The sequence below is a fragment of the Cynocephalus volans genome, chromosome 8 (assembly GCF_027409185.1).
Source record: "Cynocephalus volans isolate mCynVol1 chromosome 8, mCynVol1.pri, whole genome shotgun sequence".
Taxonomy (NCBI): Eukaryota; Metazoa; Chordata; class Mammalia; order Dermoptera; family Cynocephalidae; genus Cynocephalus; species Cynocephalus volans.
The window spans coordinates 83051761-83069735 of record NC_084467.1 but is presented as its reverse complement, the minus strand read 5'-3'; the positions used below and the strand labels follow the sequence as shown (position 1 = coordinate 83069735).

The following is a 17975-nucleotide window of genomic DNA, read 5'->3' as shown; positions in this document are numbered from 1 at the left end:
AGTCCCTGGGGCAAAGTGTGCTTGGCAGGGTCAAGGACCAGCATCATCAAGGTCATGTGGCCAAGATGAGTGAGCAGAGCAAAGGAAGGAAAGAATTGTCGGAAATGATACCAGAGATGTCACTTCTCATCAGATAAGCCAGATTGTCTAGGGCCTTGTAGGCCACAGTAAGGACTGGTCTGGGAAGCCATGGAAAGATTTTGAGCAGAGAAGTAATGGTATCTGACTTAGACTTTGAAGGGATCATTCTGACTGCACATGCAAAATAGAGTGGAAGAAGGAATATCCCAGGGAGGAAAGTAGAGTTAGATCATCATCACATTAACATGAGCTTTGCCATCCATACACAAGGACCCTCAGGCCAAGTTGAATTAATAATGAGTTCCTTGAGTCAGAATTCAAAACAGTAGGATTTCAACTAATCAGAAAGCTTTTGGTATGAAAAGTCTTACAACTGCACTGTTGTATACAACAGCCACTAGCAACATGTGGCTATTGAGAACTTGAAACTCAGCTAGTGCAATTGAGATATTCTGTAGGTATAAATTATACACTGAATTTTAAAGATTTAGTATAAAAAAAAAGCAAAAACAAAAACCAGGATGTAAAATATCTCATTAATAATTTGTATATTGATATCATATTGGAATGATGATGTTTGGTACATACCAAACTTGATTAAATAAAACATACTGAAAATTAATTTCACCTGTTCCTTTTTATTTTTTTAAATGTGGCTACTTGAAAATTTGAAATCGCATTTGTGGCTCACATTATATTTCTGTTGGACAACCCTGAATTATAAACTGAATTATACGAAGAAATCCTTTGTTATTTCAAAACTTACTGAAAACATTTCTAAAACATATTATTCATTTTCTGGTTTTAATAAGCAAATCATGCAAAGCATAGCTAATGTAATTGAATTTATTTTAATTAATATATTGAATGTGCAAATGTGTCTGCACCACCAAACCTTGTTCTAAACACTCCTCAGTGGCCCTGTTGTCCTGAGTATAACGGTGGCTCTTCCACACTGGTTCTGCCCTTGGAGGAGCCTCTGACCGGGGGTCCTCTGCTTCTCAGGTTCAGAACATGGGCTTATACTTTTCCTGGCTGAGATCTTAGGGACACATTTCTCAAGAGTATGAGGACTTCCATTCAATTGACTTTCCATCAATCTCTCTGGCCTCTTGCTAATTCATCTTTTCACCTCCCAGAAGTATCTACATCATGGGTTCGGCCCCCAAACCCAGGCAGAGCAATGAAAGCTACAGGGTGGATCCACTGCTCAAAGGGCCGAGAGGTTCTGAAGGCCAGAGACCTCACACGACAGAGGCTGTGGTGCTGGGGAAGGTGGGGAGCCCTCACAGAGACGCACTGCGAGCATGGCTTCAGCCACATCTCTCTCATCTTATAGCGACTTTCCCACACCTGTCATTACCCCAGCGTTCAAGGTCCCTAGAGATGGCCTTACATATTCAAAAGGCAACTTACCAATTTGTAGGAAGAAACAAATGGCCAGGGGTCAGAACGTCGGGCTCAGAGTCACTTCACTTTTCTCTCTGCGGGAGAAGCTGCTTCAGAGCAAATCCCTCAGTCTGAGGAGGTTGCTTGAGATGCAAAGACGGTGGATGGGGGAGCAAGAAGGGTAATCCAAACATCTGGGAAAGGGAGACATGGGTACCCTCGGAGGATTTACACTATAAAGTCAGATCACCCAGTGGGTCAGAGAAGAGCCACTTGTATTGTTTAACTTGGACTGACACTCAAGAAATATTTGTTAACTGTCTGCATGTCTAATGTAAGAGTTAGTGAGAGAATGATTCCCGGGCCAGAGCTAGACTTGACTGAGATATTAATAAATTTCATGGAGGATTATGTTCGTCACCCACAGAAACCCAGAAAAGGGGAAGTTACAGAAAGAAACTTTGGCCATTCGCGCCATCCCAAGAGGTTAGAGGGTGTCCTGAGTGGAGGTAGCTGTCCCAGAACACCTTCCTCAGACCAGTGAGGGCATAGAGGTCCCAGCAGTTGAGAAGGACACATCCAGCTGTCCGAGCCTGGGTGCTCCAACATTTGAATCCTAGAACTGTGTTCCCTGGTTCTGATTCCAGCATCACTGAGCTGTGCAGCTTTTCAATGGGAGAAACCACACTAGTGAGCTTGGTTTGAGTATCTAGTCTGCCTAAGAGTTGCATCTTTCCATCCTGGCACATTAATTGGATTTATGGCTGGAGACAGCAGTCTTTTATTAGTTTAAGCATGGAGTTCGTTCACATAATGAAGCACCTGAATGAATTGTTTCCGGGTCTAAAAGACTTCTCAAGGGGCGAGTTCACTAAGTTCAGCCATTGTATTCCTCCTGTCGAGAGCCCTCTGTGTTACTGAATCCCACTACTTTTCAGTACAATCTTCAGCAGTGAACACAAGTCACATTCCAGTCTGGCTAAGATGCCCGATTTGGAATCTGCAAGTCCAGTTAGCTGACAACAGCCCCATACTTTGGACAGCTGGATGGACTATAAGTATATAAAGGGGGAAGACACTGAGCTGAATTTTTACTTATCCAAAGATAGCTTGTAAAATTTTTTGAAACTATGTCTCTTATTATCAGTCTTTTGATGTAAAAATATATATATAAAACCAGGATTGTTGTTTATTCATTCATGCATCCAACAAATATTTGTTGAGCATCTGCTATATTTCAAGCCCCGTTCCAAGTGCTGGGGACATACGTCAGTGAATAAAACATACAAAGAAAAATATCTGCTCTTAAGGAAATTACAGTCTAGGAGGTAGGCAGGGAAGACACAATCAATCAACATAATTTCTTTTAAAAAGAGCTATGTAATATTTTGGAAGGAGGTAAGTATTATTTAAAATAAAAATAATGAAATTAAAATGGAGCAGGGTAAGGAGAACGGGAAGTGCTCGGCAAGCGGACTGAAGAACTAAAAGGCTTAATTGAGAGATGTCTGGTCTAATTCCACTTTGAGCACAGGCACATGAGAGTAAACAGGTAACCACACACACTATTTAAAGGCTAATTTACAAAACCTGAAGACCAGGAAGAAAAGTTGAAAAGAGAGGTATCCTAATGGCATCTACTGTAATAAGGACCATTTCACGTGGGCTCTCATATTCTCATTTGCAGCTGCTTTAGGACCAATCTCCCTATATGTTGCTTGCTGGAACTACTGTTAAAGAGTCAGAAGTACTTTATCTCTGGGCCGACTATCAATTTGCATCTGACCAGCCAGCAAACTCCCACACCTACGGCCCACTCCTCTCCCCTCTCTATAAAGGGCAGGAATGGAGAAAGGCTCCCTGTAGCTGCAGAACAATTCCCTCGACCACTTTCCATAGCCAAAGTCCCGCTGTCTGATGAGGGCTGAAGTTTCACGCCTCAGTCTCAATGTATTTCAGTCTTTGGACTGTGATTGCTCACCCATAAAGCTGTGCTCCAGACCATAACCACACCACGCTTTTCAAATCTATGCAAATCAATACTTGGTAGGGCCTTTAGGGATGCAGGATTCTTCCTTCCTCACACTTCCCATCCATTTACTTGGATGTTTTACTTTACTTTTTACTTTTTAAAAGACCATAATGTGAATTGTCACTGGCTTTTCCCTTTTGAGTAAAAGCAATGGCTAAAACATTTAACAGAGTTACAAATGCCGCATGATCTCAGTCATGCATAGAATCAAAGAAAAAGTGGTTCTCATAGAAGTTGAGAGTAGAATAATGGTTACCAGAGGCAGGGAGGGGAGGGCGGGAAGTGGGAGGAGTGGTGGACCACCGGGTGCAAAGCTATGCTGTCTACCTTGAGAGAGTCAATGTGCAGTACATGCTTGTATGAAACAACACACTGTACCCCACAAATGTGTACAAATACATGCTTTAAAAAACGTTTAACAGAATTATTAAATAAAATTAAGCTAACAGTGTAGTTTACCCATTCTTCAAACAGCATGAATTAGTCCCTTCCAAGGGAGCTCAACTCAAAAACACTGCCTTAGTAATGTGCCCTCCAGCTCAGAGTTTGGTCAAGCCAAATTTAGCCTACGTCTCATAATGAAAAACGTCTGTCTACTCCCTTAAGGTCATACATTCAGGACCTGTATTCCTATCAACACCATCCAATAGTTACTAGGTCTGAGCTCAGGGCTATGCCAAGTTAAACATTCCCAGTCTCTTCATTTTTTTATTCTACTTTCAAACACTAAGCAATCAAGCATGTGTAAATAGGCAAACAAATAAAAACAGAAAACTAATTAAGGAAACTAACTTTTTAGGAGAAACAAAGTTATTGTGTTCCTTAAAAGATCTTAGGTTCTGGTTTTTTTCTGAGCATATCTGGAAATAGGTGGGAGCGGGCTTTGGGTTCTTCATAGACATTATAGAGCATGAGTTTACCTTTCATACTGTGTGAGGGTAAAGGAGAGAGGTTTTACATTTCTAAACACTGGCTGGGGCCACAAAGCTCACTGGGTCTTCCTAGGAGGCAGCTCTTTTTCTCTGACGCAACCGCCCTAACTTAAAGCCAGATGTAAAGCTCTGATGTCCACACCCTAATACCACCTATTGACCGTAAAGCCCAAGGTGTCTCAGAGCCTTGGCAGTTACCTAGGCTCACCAGCCCTGATCTCAGTACACAGGGCTCTAACTGCCTGGGAGGAGCCACTTTGACCCTACAGCAGGGGGCCTCTTAGGTTTCTTTAAAAAAAAAACAAGGTAAAGGGACACAAAAAATGATTCCATTCTATACTTTGTATATTGTTAAATGCACTAATTATACTGAATTGAGCATCACATACTGCACACAGATATTGATATTCAACTCTGTACCGCACAGATACATACAATCAAATATGTTTTATGTTACAATAAATAAATAAATAGTTTTTTAAAAGAGGGAATAACAATCAATGTGTAGGTCTTCAAGAAATACTGTAAAAAAAGACAAAAAATTACCTGCAGAATACATCTTGTACAATCCCATTTATGTACTATACAAAAATAAATACCTGCATCGGTCCCTTATGTATGTTATACATAGAAAAAGCTCTGAAGGGTAGACATCAAACTGTTAACAGCTTTTTAGAGAGGACAGTAGAATTTGTGAAGGGTGAAGGGGACAGTTTCATTTTTTCTATACATTCTTCTGCTTATTGAAGATTACACAATAAGCATGTATTCATTATTTTTAAAATTAAAATTTAATTTAAAGACAGAGTGTCATAACCAATATAGCTATTGGGCCAATCTTGAGACTATTAAAATTTAATGTATTATTATCTTATTTCACTGGTCCCAGATGACTAATTAAAAAGCATTTTTTTCAGTAGCACATAGTATACAAAACGCTTTCATATACACTGTTTAAATTTGGTCAACAGAGAAGAGAAAGCAATATAGGACAGATTGCTTTTGCTAAAAAACAAGATAGAGATACATATTCACCCACTTCTTTTAATTACTGGATAGAGTAATGTGACTTTGTAAATAAATATTTACCTAATTAATAGGCCATACAATCTTTGAATTAATAGCAAACACTTTTCATATGTAGTCTATTAGATGATATGCTGATTTAGAATTGCTGAAATTTAATGAAATGGACTATGTAAAGAGAAAAAAAGAACTATTTTGCAACACTATCTTTGAAAAAAATAATGTGAGTATTAATTGTTTACAAATGCTACCAGTACATAATTGAGCAGAAGGAACTAGTAATAATTTATTTTACAAAGCAAACTTAGCATTCTGTCCTCTTGGGTTTCTTTAAGAATTTAGCACAGAGCTAGGAACTGTCTGCCAAAGCCACACTTCCTATAACAAAGAACTGACTCACCAACTTTTCATATTCAAGATTATCCTAGACAATTACCTATTGCTAATAATAGCTGTTTTAATCTACAGAGATCCCTATGAGATGACAAGTATCCATCATCTGCAATTTGTACAAACCCACAGAACAGGCTTTCTTCTCACTACTTGAAGTTAGGGGAAAAAGAGAGAGAGAGAGAGAGAGAGAGAGAGAGAGAGAGAGATTTAAAGACATTGAATAATTTTACCAAACCTACATAGCTCAGGAGATGCAAAGCTGGGATTAGAACCTGGGTGTGTCTGGCTCCAAAGGCCACGCCCTTCCCACTGAGCCTTATCGACCCAAACCTGCAGTCCCAAGTCATCTGCCAGGTCCCTTGGGATATCTACCCTGACTCTAGTTTTTCATTCACATGGCATCCAAAGGTGAGGGGACAAAGGACTTTGGCACAGGTGCACGGTGGCCCGGCAGAGTGAATGACATGTCAGCTACCCCAGCTGCCTCTGAGTTTGGAAGGTGAGCACAACAATTGCCTCGGGAGTGCTCCAGTCTCTTCAACCAAGGATCTCTCAAATGGTTGCTCCAAATGGAATAGAAAGTAAACATTCTTCAGCATGCAGAGAGTATTTGGATGGATGCTAATTAACGACATATGTACTTACTTGTAACTTACCAGCCATTCCAAGATTTTAGAAATCTTCCACTAACAACTGATTATCACAGTATCTTGTGAGGGTGCTTCGTTCCACAAGGCAGTGAAAAGGAAAGAGAGGGGCTCACATGAAGTCAGCGGAAACCAGTCTAGGTTTCTCCAACAGAGTGGATTTGATACAGGGACCTGGTTACAAAGGAAATGGAAGAGCTGAGAAACCAGAGAGGATGCAGTGAGACAGTCTCCACAGGAACAAGAGCTGACATCTGCCACCATCCCTAGGGACAGGCGTACAGCAGGAAGAGGTGGTGCTACCACATCCCAAGGCTAGGACTGCCTAGCTGGGTCTGAGGAGGAGGCACAGCCAACAGTGCACATGCTGACTAGAGCGCAGGCCGGGCATGGGGAGAAATGCCCTCGCTTCTTCCTTCCCATCACCCTCCAGTTCCTGCCAGCTCCCCCCAGTGACTGAACTCACCTGAAGTTGGAGGGCAAGGAGCCTAGGAAATGTACTTCCCTGCGTCAAGGGCCGGACAGAGAGGGGCCAGTCATGAATCTAAGGGCAAACACGTAAATGACCAGCATGATGCTGAAATCAACAATGTGATGGGGAATAGAATGCATATATGGCAAGGGGCGGGCTGGGGTGGGAAGGACTGCACGTATTCCTGTAGGTCACTGATTAAAGAGGCATAGCTAGCATGCAAGGACTCTCTTCTGCTCATTCCTGGCAAAAGCAGCGCTCTCCCAACTCATTGTGAAATATATTAAAGGTTTTTTAGGAAAGTGAAGAAGAGGGCCCTAACAATGGGCTAAAATCCAGGAAGCATGAATTCCAAGGAAGTAGTGAAGAATACTGAATGCATGCTCGGTTTGCAAAATAGAAGATTTAGAGCAGCACAGAACTAACTTCTTGTTGTTATAACTCATGATAATAAAGCTGGTCGAGAAAGGACAGAGGTTGACAACTGTCTGAGGAGCAGCAGCCAAACCAGGACAGAGTTGGCCCCAGGCTCTGGGATGGCCTAGGGGTGGAAGGCTGAAGGTCTGAGCCTCCACGCATGTGTGTCCAGGATCACGGAGGGCATTGCCCAGGCTGCGGGTATGTGAGGCCCTTCCATCCCATGGGTAAGTAGCCATCTGTCTATTCATTCATCGCACAGAAATCCACTGAACCCCTGCAATGTACCAGTCACTATGCTAAGCACCGCAGAGAACAAAACAGACAAATTATGGAAACACCCCAGCCCCTTGAGTGAGCCAGAGCAGTGCAGTCCTTCCCATCTGGAGGAGAGAGAGGGAGGGAGGGAGGGAGTGTCCTGGAAGGGTATGGTCACAGAGAACCCTCTGCCCCTACCTCCTCTGTTATTTCTAGTCCTGGTAGGTACACTTATGGCAGTAAAACAGACAATAGAGGCACATCTTCGTTGATAGAGATATTACTGTAAAGAACAATTATATTTTCCCTTGGATTCTAGTTTATTCAGCTCAGCTCAACAAACATTTGTTGTGAGACAATTCTATGCCTGGTACTGGAGCTACAGAAATGAAATTTTCTTTAAAAAGCAGGAATGGTGAATCCATGCAACTTCAAATCTAGAAATATGGGCCAGAGACCTAAGTCCCCCACAGATTCATGGAGGCAGTGAAGAATAGTTTCCCTACCAGGCAAAGCAGTGGTGATACTGGTCACAGAGACATGAAGCTGAGCTGAGCCAGCTCCAGAGGCCTGCAGTTAATAGTTCTGAGGGCTCATTTCAGCAACAGAAAACCATTTTAGTTTGCCTTCCAACCTCCCCAGAACAGCCAGACAGATACAAGACGGGGCCCTGAGCAGCTCTGTGGGGACTCAGGGAAGTCCTTCTAGTTCCTCGGCTGTGAAGGCCTCACAGTCCATCTCCCCGCATCTGCAAGGGGCAGAGAGTGGAGAATAGTATGTTTTATTTACTTCAAAGTTGAATTTTCTCCTCTTAGATTAATGCTTTGCAAAAAGCGCTTTGGTAATTTAACTAATCCAGTACTATAATTTACTTTCTGGTTTATGAATAATTAGGAAAAATACATCTGAACAAATTTCTTACATTGTAAACTTTTTTTTTTTTAATTTCAATTATTTTATTGTAAACTTTTTTTTTAATTTGTTCATCTGGCCAATAAGGAAAAAGAAGACTCCATTTGTTATCGAAGAGTTAATGTGTGTTTTTCCTAGACATATGCTCAAAATTGCATTTCTGTAACAATATTGTTGTGTCTTAAAAGTACAGATATGTTTCTGTTTCATAAAAGAGAATTAGTCATGTCCATACCTGGACATCATTGGCGTAGAATCTCTGCTTCCTGGAATATCGGTTTGCCTTGAAAAGTTAAATTTTAAGTGTTATCAAGGACTTAGCTGGCTGAGTATCTCCATTTACTCAGCCACAGGATGTTGTGTATCATGTAGCAGTATGTGCAGAGCTCTCAGTCTGTTTGTGTTTTCAAGAAAGGAAAAGGGCTGCTGGAGTCCAGTTGGGACCTTTCCCACCCTCCACCCCTGCCAGGATTTGCAGTCTGGAGCTCAGTGGGATAGCCCAGGAAGTCACCCTTCCACCCAGACTGTCTTGTCCATTCTTGCCTAGGTCAGACCTTCTAATCCACGTTGCCCCATGGCTTCCTGCTGCCTCATTCTGAGTGAATTTGTGTAGATAAAAAAAAGTCTGCTTGGATCTGTTACTGAGTAGCATTTTGATCATGATACTAATCTAAGGTTCTTAATAGTTCCAACACCTGAAGCGTCAGTGAAGTTTTAGGCTTTGTCTACAAGATCAAATCAGTGTCACTGTTATCACTGGATTGATCAGCTGAATCAGACATTACACATCAATCAAACAACTGTTTGAAATAGAGCGTTGGGTGGATTTTTGGTTTGCTTTCTTCTTTGTCTGGTTCTGTTGACTAAAGCAGCTGGAGCAGTTCAACAGGTGTGGTAGGTGCAGATAAGCTTCAGGGACTCTTCTTCCTCCTTGGTGTTAACTAAAAGATTTTGCATCAACAGTAATGCCTTGGGAAGTAATGCAGTTAGCTGTTAAGGAAGCTGAATTCACCCTTGGAAAGAATAGACAATAAGAGAAAAAACACAAAATGAGGAGAGGCATCCAAATATTCCCTGCCTTAGCAGGGGATGCAAATGAGAAAACAGGATCTGCAATTTATTTGAAGGCATACAACCGTGTGTGTGTGTGTGTGTGTGTGTGTGTGTGTGTGTGTAAAAGGCACTTTTTTCGTGTGTGTGTGTGTGTGTGTGTGTGTGTGTGTGTGTGTGTGTGTAAAAGGCACTTTTTTCCTGGTCTTCAGAGTCACTGTCATCATTTTAATACGTAATTGTCCATGTTAGCCAGGTGAAATAGAAAAATAAAATAATTCCCCATCCAGAATCAATGACTCTTTTCTCAGGCCTCTGCAGCACTCTTCTGTTCTGCCTGAGTTGTGGACTTGACACAGTGTGTTCTCTCATAGCACATATTTCTGCCTTTACCTGTCTCGGCCCCCTTGGGGGCAGGAAGCATCTCGCTCTTGCTGATGCCAGGGATTAAGTACCTCACTCTGTGCCGGTGCACAGTGAAAGCTCAGGCAGGGATGCTACCAGGCTGGCTCATGGTCAGGTGCACACGCTCTGGAGCCAAACAACCAGCTCTGAGCCCCAGCTCTACCCACCCCAGGGTGTCATCTTGAGCAAGTTGTGTTAGGCTCGCTAACCCTCAGTTTTCCCAAGGGTAAAGTACCTGCTCCCCAGAGTTTTCATGAGATCATCCCAGTGCATGGCAAGAATTCAAAATATGTAGGATGTTATTAGTGAGTGACAATAATAACCTAGACGGAATGTTCATCAATGCTGGTAAAACATACGTGAAGTATTCAGGCAAAGGGAAACCTACTCATTCAGACAGGTGCTTAGCAAAGGTGGGAGCATTAGGAGGTGGGTGCTGGGGAAAAACCACATTACTTGTCCTTTATCATCAAAAAAGCTTTGAAGAATTGAGAGTTCAGGAGCTGTTGATTGAAGGGAGAATCCAGTGAGTTTTCCTGGGAGGATGTTATAGGCTATAGGAGAATCACAGAAAATTGCTTTGTGTCTCATTCTCTGTCCTATCCCTCTTAAGTTCTCTCCTCAAAGCCCTTCCCAGAACACACATCCCTGCTGAAAATGGAAAATGAAGAACACTGACGAGCTAGTGCAGAGCCTGTCAGGCAACCTGCTTCCACCTGGCCTTCCCCAACAGGCATCACCAAATGTGATGTGCCCTGCCTGCATGCCTGGTTAGGCCATCTTGCCCTGAGAGCTGAGCGTTCACTGTGCGACTGCGCAGCTGAGTGTCAGTAATGCTGGACAGCGCTACGACTGCAACAATAAATGAGTGCCCATGTCAATGCTGAAGTCAAATAAAGACCCACAAGCAAATGGCCCCTAATATCTGAGTTAATTCCAGTGAAAAGAAATGATGAGTCTGAATTTGGTGTCAACTTTCACAACAAGTTTATATCTGGAAACATTGGATGCATTGAACCAAGTCAGTTTAGAAAGTATGTTCACAGAAACGATGAACTATAATCATTAGAAGATAAACATCAATTAAAAACTTTAAAATAGGGCCGGCCCTGTGGCGCACTCGGGAGAGTGCGGCGTGCTTGGGTGCGCAGCGGCGCTCCCGCCGCGGGTTCGGTTCCTATATAGGAATGGCCGGTGCGCTCACTGGCTGAGCATGGTGCGAGTGACGACACCAAGCCAAGGGTTGCAATCCCCTTACCGGTCACACACACATACACACACACACAAAAAACTTTAAAATGAATTTGGAAATAGTAACTATTCAATACAACTGACATAGATCAGCCATGAAAATAAGATCCGGCCCAAATGTCCAAGTCCTTAAGTAGCAAAGCATAGAATGTGAGATTGGGACCACTGGTCCATTGTCCCCTTTTTACAGATAGAGAAACTAAAACCCTGGGAAATCAAATGGCTACACATGTGTGTGGGTGTGCACACGCACAGGCACATGAACACACACAAATTGTCCCTTTGTGAAAGGAGTGTGTGCCACTTTTCCACGCCCCCGTTTGATTTTCAGACTTTGGCTGTTTCACATGGCCTCAAAACTCAGCATGCCTTGCTCCCAGATTAACTGAACCATTCGAACTAAAGGCTTAACTTGCTCCTAATCTTCTCTTTGAAATGCTGACTGGAGAATATTTAGTGCCCTCCCCAACAGGCCACAGGCACAGAAAGAAGCAAGGAGCCAGCACACACACTTCTTTAGCAACAGAAAAGGCCTGGGTCAGAGATCCCGGCACCAGATTTTCTCGGAGACACGTTGAGACAGCATACCAAAGAGCAGAGATAAAAGCAGGGCCAGAGATGGAGTGGAGTTCCAGGGAGAGGCTCGAGATATCATCAGGAGAGAGTGTAGCGGCCAGAGCAGAGACTGCACTGAAGGAAGCAGTTCTCTCGGGTGATTGAAAGTGGGTAGAATTCTCTGTGAGAAAGAACCAGAGAGATGGCACCTTTTACACACCTGTGGTTGTTGTGACTCATCACTGTGTGAGGTTGTGATAAACCATTCCTAGCCCCCCCCCCCCCAGGCTAAAAAGCAGCTGGGACTCACAATCTATTGGTATTGCCTGGTATAATTAGGGTAATATCTGCAGTTATAACATGACCTTTCTGCCCTAAGAAGACAGAGGCAAAATGACTTTCTCAGGTCTGCGTACAAAGTTCTTTACCTCTCTTGGGGTATTCAGAGGCACCTGGTAGGTACTTATGGTTCACGTCTATACAATCCACCCCAAACTCCTCCCCATTATAAAAATAAAATCTTCTCCATCTTCCCCCACAACTCCCTAACATACACACACCCTGTCTCACTTAATTACCATTGCCCCCGTGGGTTTTTTCTCTTGTGGCTGCTCTTAACGGTTATTGGAACCTGATTACCAAATGATAAAAAAAGTTTCTGATGGGAGGGAGGAAAAGGGCACAGGGCGATTTTTTCCTAGGATCAGCCTCAGTCATGGGTTCTGCAGACAGGGGCAACATTTTTCTAGGCTCCTTTAAATGTGATATGGAAATGACCACATAGGAAGGACACAAAAGTAGGAACTATTCAACTAAGCCAGGCCCAGACAAGCAGGCACTGGTGCTACCAAATCTGTTCCCAGAGGCAGGTTCTGAGGTTGGCAGCAGGCAACTAGGTTTAGTTTGGGGAAGTGACTGGCCACGGAGCAGTCAGGTCAGTGGTGGAGATGTCCTGCATCCCACAGGAGGGAGCTCGTCTGCAAGAGGCTCCCTACTGGGCACTCAAGTAATGAGAAATCATCATATTAATAGACCAGCGGAAAAATAAGTGACTCCATGACAAGTTCCATCTTGAGCCTGGACATTTGAATCATGATGATAAATAGGACATGAATTTATAAGTGAGAAAAGGGCTGTGGAATGGCTTGGTAGATAAGTGGGGAGGTGATGATGGATTAAATGAACTCATCAGCTCAGTTATGCCATCAGCAAGAAATAGGACAGAAAGGGCCTTCCTAACTCAAATTCTAGTTTATTAATTGTAATAATAATCCATATTTATTAATATGTAACAGAAAATGCTAAGGAGCATTTATTTCATGTTGTCAGGTAAAATAAGCCATTTTCAGGTATAGCTTATCATTTTGGGTTTTTTGTTGTTGTTGTTGTTGTTTTTCTGTTCTAGGTAGGAAAGCAGTCTGGATATGGAAAAATGTTAGGGACAAAATGAGTTGGAAACAAAGCAAAAGAAAGAGTCCTTTATTATTAACCAAGGCCAGGTTTTGGCTTGACTTTCTTTTGGAAATTCCCCATATTTTGAAGCCAGGAATTTCAGAGAGGGTCAGCTTCACAAGGCAGGAAACACTGGGGAAAAAGAAAAAAGAGACTTGAATTTACACAGTGGTTTTTGTTGAGCTTTCATGGCACATGTGCATGGTTTACTGCCATCATTGAAAAGAAACAACATAGCATGGTGGTTATAGAGGTGCACCCTGGAGCTCCTCTGCCTGTGTTCAAATCCCAGCTCAGCCACTTCACAGCTGTGTGACTTTGGGCAACTCACTTAACCTCTCTGGACTCACTTAACCCATCCATAAAATATAAAGTTCTATCTACTTCTCACAGAGTTATCATAAAAATTAAATAAATTAATACCTAGAGGATGCTAGAATAGTGTTTTCTGGCCATTTTCACTGGTAGCAAATAATAAAAATTCATTGGTACTGAGAGTCACTGACTGTTTCCAAATAATCATTTGCTTTTTCACTGGTGTCATGACATCAGCTAAGAAGAAATAAAAGAGGAGACAAAGTCATTTTGCAGATTTGCTGGCTTCTCGGAAAGATCATGGCATAACCATAACCGTGACAACCTGTCATAACCATGTCAGGGCTATGTCTCGGTTATCATCTGTTTACTTCAGTGGAGCAATAAGGCAGACACATTCCTGCCTATATGATGCTTGACTAGAGCAGAAGAGACTGATATCTTAAGTAATCTCAATACAGAGTGATGAATGTGATAAGAGGATCAGTGTGGGGTTCTGGCCCCTGACCAGGGGGAAGGCTGTGTCTTGTAGCCCCACATGCCCAGCACCAGTCAGACAAATAGTAAATGCTAAATAAATGTTCAGAATGAATGACTACAGCACCTATTGTGCTGTATTGCATGTCTCATGTTGTTGTCCTTTATCCCGTAATCTTCAGAACAAGAATACGTCTTCATTTTGTGTCACCAGGATCTAACATTATGCCTAGCACATAGAGTAGAGAATCAAAAAATGTTTGTTGAATTGATCAGAATGACAGATAAAACCTAATGTGTCTCTCCCCTATTCAGCCATAGAGGGCTTTCTTTCTTTAACCCAAAGAAGTGAAAAACTTGACAAAATTGGTAGTGAGTTATTTTTAACAGTCAGGTCTTCTAGTACCCAATAAAATTACTTATATAAGTGGTTTTCTGCTCACTCTTAGCTGCCATGACCTCTTTCTTATTAGACCTCTCTTCCTTCAGTATTACAGTCCCATCCTGTCCTCCCCCATCTCTATGGACATCCCTCCTTTGTTTCCCTGGGTAATCTTCCTCCTCCAGCAACATAACACAGACTTCCCAGCCTCAGTGCTCAGCCCAGAGGTACTTACTCTTTCTCTCTGCCCACTACTTTACCAAACTGCTTCCTCCAGTAGCAGACCCACCCCAGGAGTGGACAGGTGACCCAGGCCTGGTGTTGCCCTGACAAGAGGATTGGCTCAAGGAGTGGGCATGTGCCCCAGGCAGTGACAACTGGACTCCTTCCCTGGCACTGATGGCTGGACACTGGTGTGAGGAAGCCAAGAGGATGAGAATCTGGGGGCTGTTGGCAGCATCCAGGCTCTGCTATGTGGAGTCCACCTGCAGGAAAAATGAGACCAGCTGGAAAAGAGATGGGAGAAAGATGCAGCCTTTCCGTCGGTGCTGTGAGCTTCCCAGACTCATACTCCCTTACTTACTCCCCTTTAATCTCAGCCAGTCTGAGCAGCTTTCTGCCACTTGCTAATCAGATTGTTGTCACTACAACAATCCTCCTTTGGAGACATCCAGTTTTATGTCTTTGACCAAACCTCCAGGCAAAAGACTCCCACATTCTACCTCCAGCCTCAATTCTTTCCCAAGCCCTGGTACCCCATTTCTAACTCTCTGTGCTGGACATTTTTCCCGGAGGTCCCACGGGCCCCTCAACTTCCACATGTCTAAAACTCATCATTTTCTAAGCTGCTCACCTTCTCGTCCAGGCTCTGTCTTGACCTCCGGTGCTGCCTTTCTCTTCCCCAGACCTTCCTCCTCTCTCTCCTTCCTGCCCCAATCAGTCACGATCAGTCACTAAGTTCCACTGCTTCTTCCTCCATACTGTTTCCTACAGCTGTCCCTCCCGTTCTGTTCCTCATCCACTGTGCAGGTTAGGGGCTTAGCTTCTCGCTGTGTCCCCTGACTCAATTTATTGGATGTATCATAACTAGAAGAGCAAGCCCCTTAAGATGCTCTCTGCTGACTCCAGTCTAGACTCAGTAGTGGGGCCCACAAAGCTGCCTCTCCAGCCTCATGCCACATGTCTCACCTACAAGACCCCTCTCTATAAGCCAATTCAATACCTGCTCTCTCTGCTCACATGGACTCTTCCCCTTCTGGTGCCGTTCCTCTGTGGTCCACTTGCTATGGGTTCCCAATGTGATAGCATTAAGAGGTGAGGCCTTTCAGAAAGTAATTAAGTGATGAGGTCTCTGCCCTCGTGAGTGGGATTTGTACTTTCATAAAAGAGGTTGAAGGGAGCTAGCTGCCTTCCCTCTTCACCATGTGAGGACTTTGCACCAAGGCACCATCTGTGAAGCGGAGAGGGAGCCCTCGCCACACACAGAATCTGTCAGTGCCTTGATCTTGGACTTCTCAGCCTCCAGAACCGATATTTCTATTATTTGTAAATTACCCAGTTTAAGGTATTTTGTTATAGCAGCTCAAACAGACTAAGACATCGCTCAAAAACTGGTTTCCTCAAAGGAACCATCTCTCATTACCCTAGTGAGAAGTGAGCTCTCTCCTCGGAGGTCTTGAACACCTTTTATATCTTTAAACAGAGCTTTGTGGATATGCAGGACCTCCTATGTGCCAGGCACTGTGGATGCTGCTAAAGATAAAGCAGTTTCTGCCAGCACAGAGCTCTCAATCTACTAGCAAGAGACCTGGCCACATATCCTACTTCACTTGTACTGCCTTCCCCTGCAGTGGCTTCTGTATTTGTCTCCTCTCCCTGGCTAGCCTGCAAGATACGTTACAAAAGGCACTTGCACAATAGTCCCTGCTACATTGCCCTGCATGTAGTAATCCCTCAATAAATACTTATGAACCTGTATAAGGCAGGATCTTGGTTTATAAATCCATAATGATCGGAGATACAAAACAAACAACTATTCTTAAAATTAAGGTCCAGCCTTAAGACCAGTCCTTTCAATTTGGTCATTTTAAAAGCTGTCTATAAAGTTTACCAAATTCTGAAAAGCCTGTCACTGTCATGGCACCACAAACATCCTCCATAGTATACAAGGGTACTTTTAAAAGTTCATAGAAAGATTCATACTATCTTTTAATTCACTTTTCCACAAACTTTTTGAAGCACCATTGTATGTCCTGTATCTCAGTCTGTTCAGGCTGCTATAAAAAAAAAAACACCATAGATTGGGTAGCTTAAAAACAATAGAAATTTATTTCTCACAGTTCTGGAGGCTGAAAATCCAAGATTAAGTGGGTGTCTGGTGAGGACCTGCTTCCTGGTTCAGCTTTCTGGTTCACAGACAACTGTCTTCTCTTTGTACCCTTACATGGCAGAAGGGGAGAGGGAGCTCTCTGGAGCCTCTTTCACAAGGGCACTAATCCCATTCATGAGGGCTCCACCCTCGACCTAACACCTACCTACGGCCCCATCTCCATATACCATCACATTGGAGGTTAGGATCTCAACATATGAATTTGTAGGGGAGAGGAGGGACACACGTTCAGTCTGTAGCATGCTGTTATTCCCCTTACAACAGGGAATGGTTTGTAGTTGATTTAGACTGTGAGTTGCTACAACGTGGTAACTTAAAGGGTAATGATTTAGGGTGACAATTACAACTAGTCAAATATTATAAGCATGTTTCCAGTGTGCAAATAACTTCACTTATTAGAGATTTACTTCCTGGCTTGAGAGTTGTACTTGAAAGAGGAATTAATGTAATGGGATGCAGCATCACCCAGCAAAGGCGGCAAGTGATTGGAGAGGTCACAGGCCTAAAATTTGGAGCACCTGTAAACTAGGCTATTTTATAAAATGTCAAAAAATAAATATATAAATAACAATGAAGCCTGCACACATGCTCTTAAAACTGGTTATTTTGCTATTTAATCTTCACCTGATGAACTGATTATCTTTTCTGCTAGACTTGTGCGTTTGAAGAGCTGTCTTTCTATTTTGGGCTTCATACATTATTTTCCAGATGCAAAACTTTGAGAGTTCATCAATACACTCAAACTCATAATGTACACGTACTTCCAACCCATAGGTAATTTTCTGAGTTAAAGATACCTGTTTGATGGACTGACCATGACACACCTAAATCTTGGCGGGGGGCAGCACTTAACAAAATTCACTAATAAACAACATTGTTAAGATTGTTTTATATCCAGTCCAAGTGTTGACAGAAAATCATTCAAACCATGAAAATTTGGACACAAGTAGAAATGATGATATGTTTAATAGGAAAGGGATTTCTTTGTTTTACTCTGTACATCCATAGTGTAGCAGAGAACCCAGCATCAGGTAGACATTTGAGTATCTGTTAAATGAATAGATTTCTGTTCATCAAATTTAGTGTATTTGTCAGGTACACAGAGTTACAGAAATGAGGAATTAAGGGTTGCTTACATAA

At 42.8% G+C, this 17975-nt stretch overlaps 1 protein-coding gene across 1 annotated transcript in view; it reads right to left on the bottom strand.

The window, feature by feature from the left end:
• Positions 1–17975, bottom strand: part of LOC134384209 (uncharacterized) — a 32901-nt gene that overhangs the window by 11506 nt on the left and 3420 nt on the right. Inside the window, exons 3-4 of the mRNA XM_063105794.1 lie at positions 14682–14931; positions 13280–13404 (exon numbers count right to left, since the gene is read on the bottom strand). Of these exons, the coding sequence (XP_062961864.1) occupies positions 13280–13404; positions 14682–14931 (375 nt within the window). The remainder of the gene's footprint in view (positions 1–13279; positions 13405–14681; positions 14932–17975) is intronic.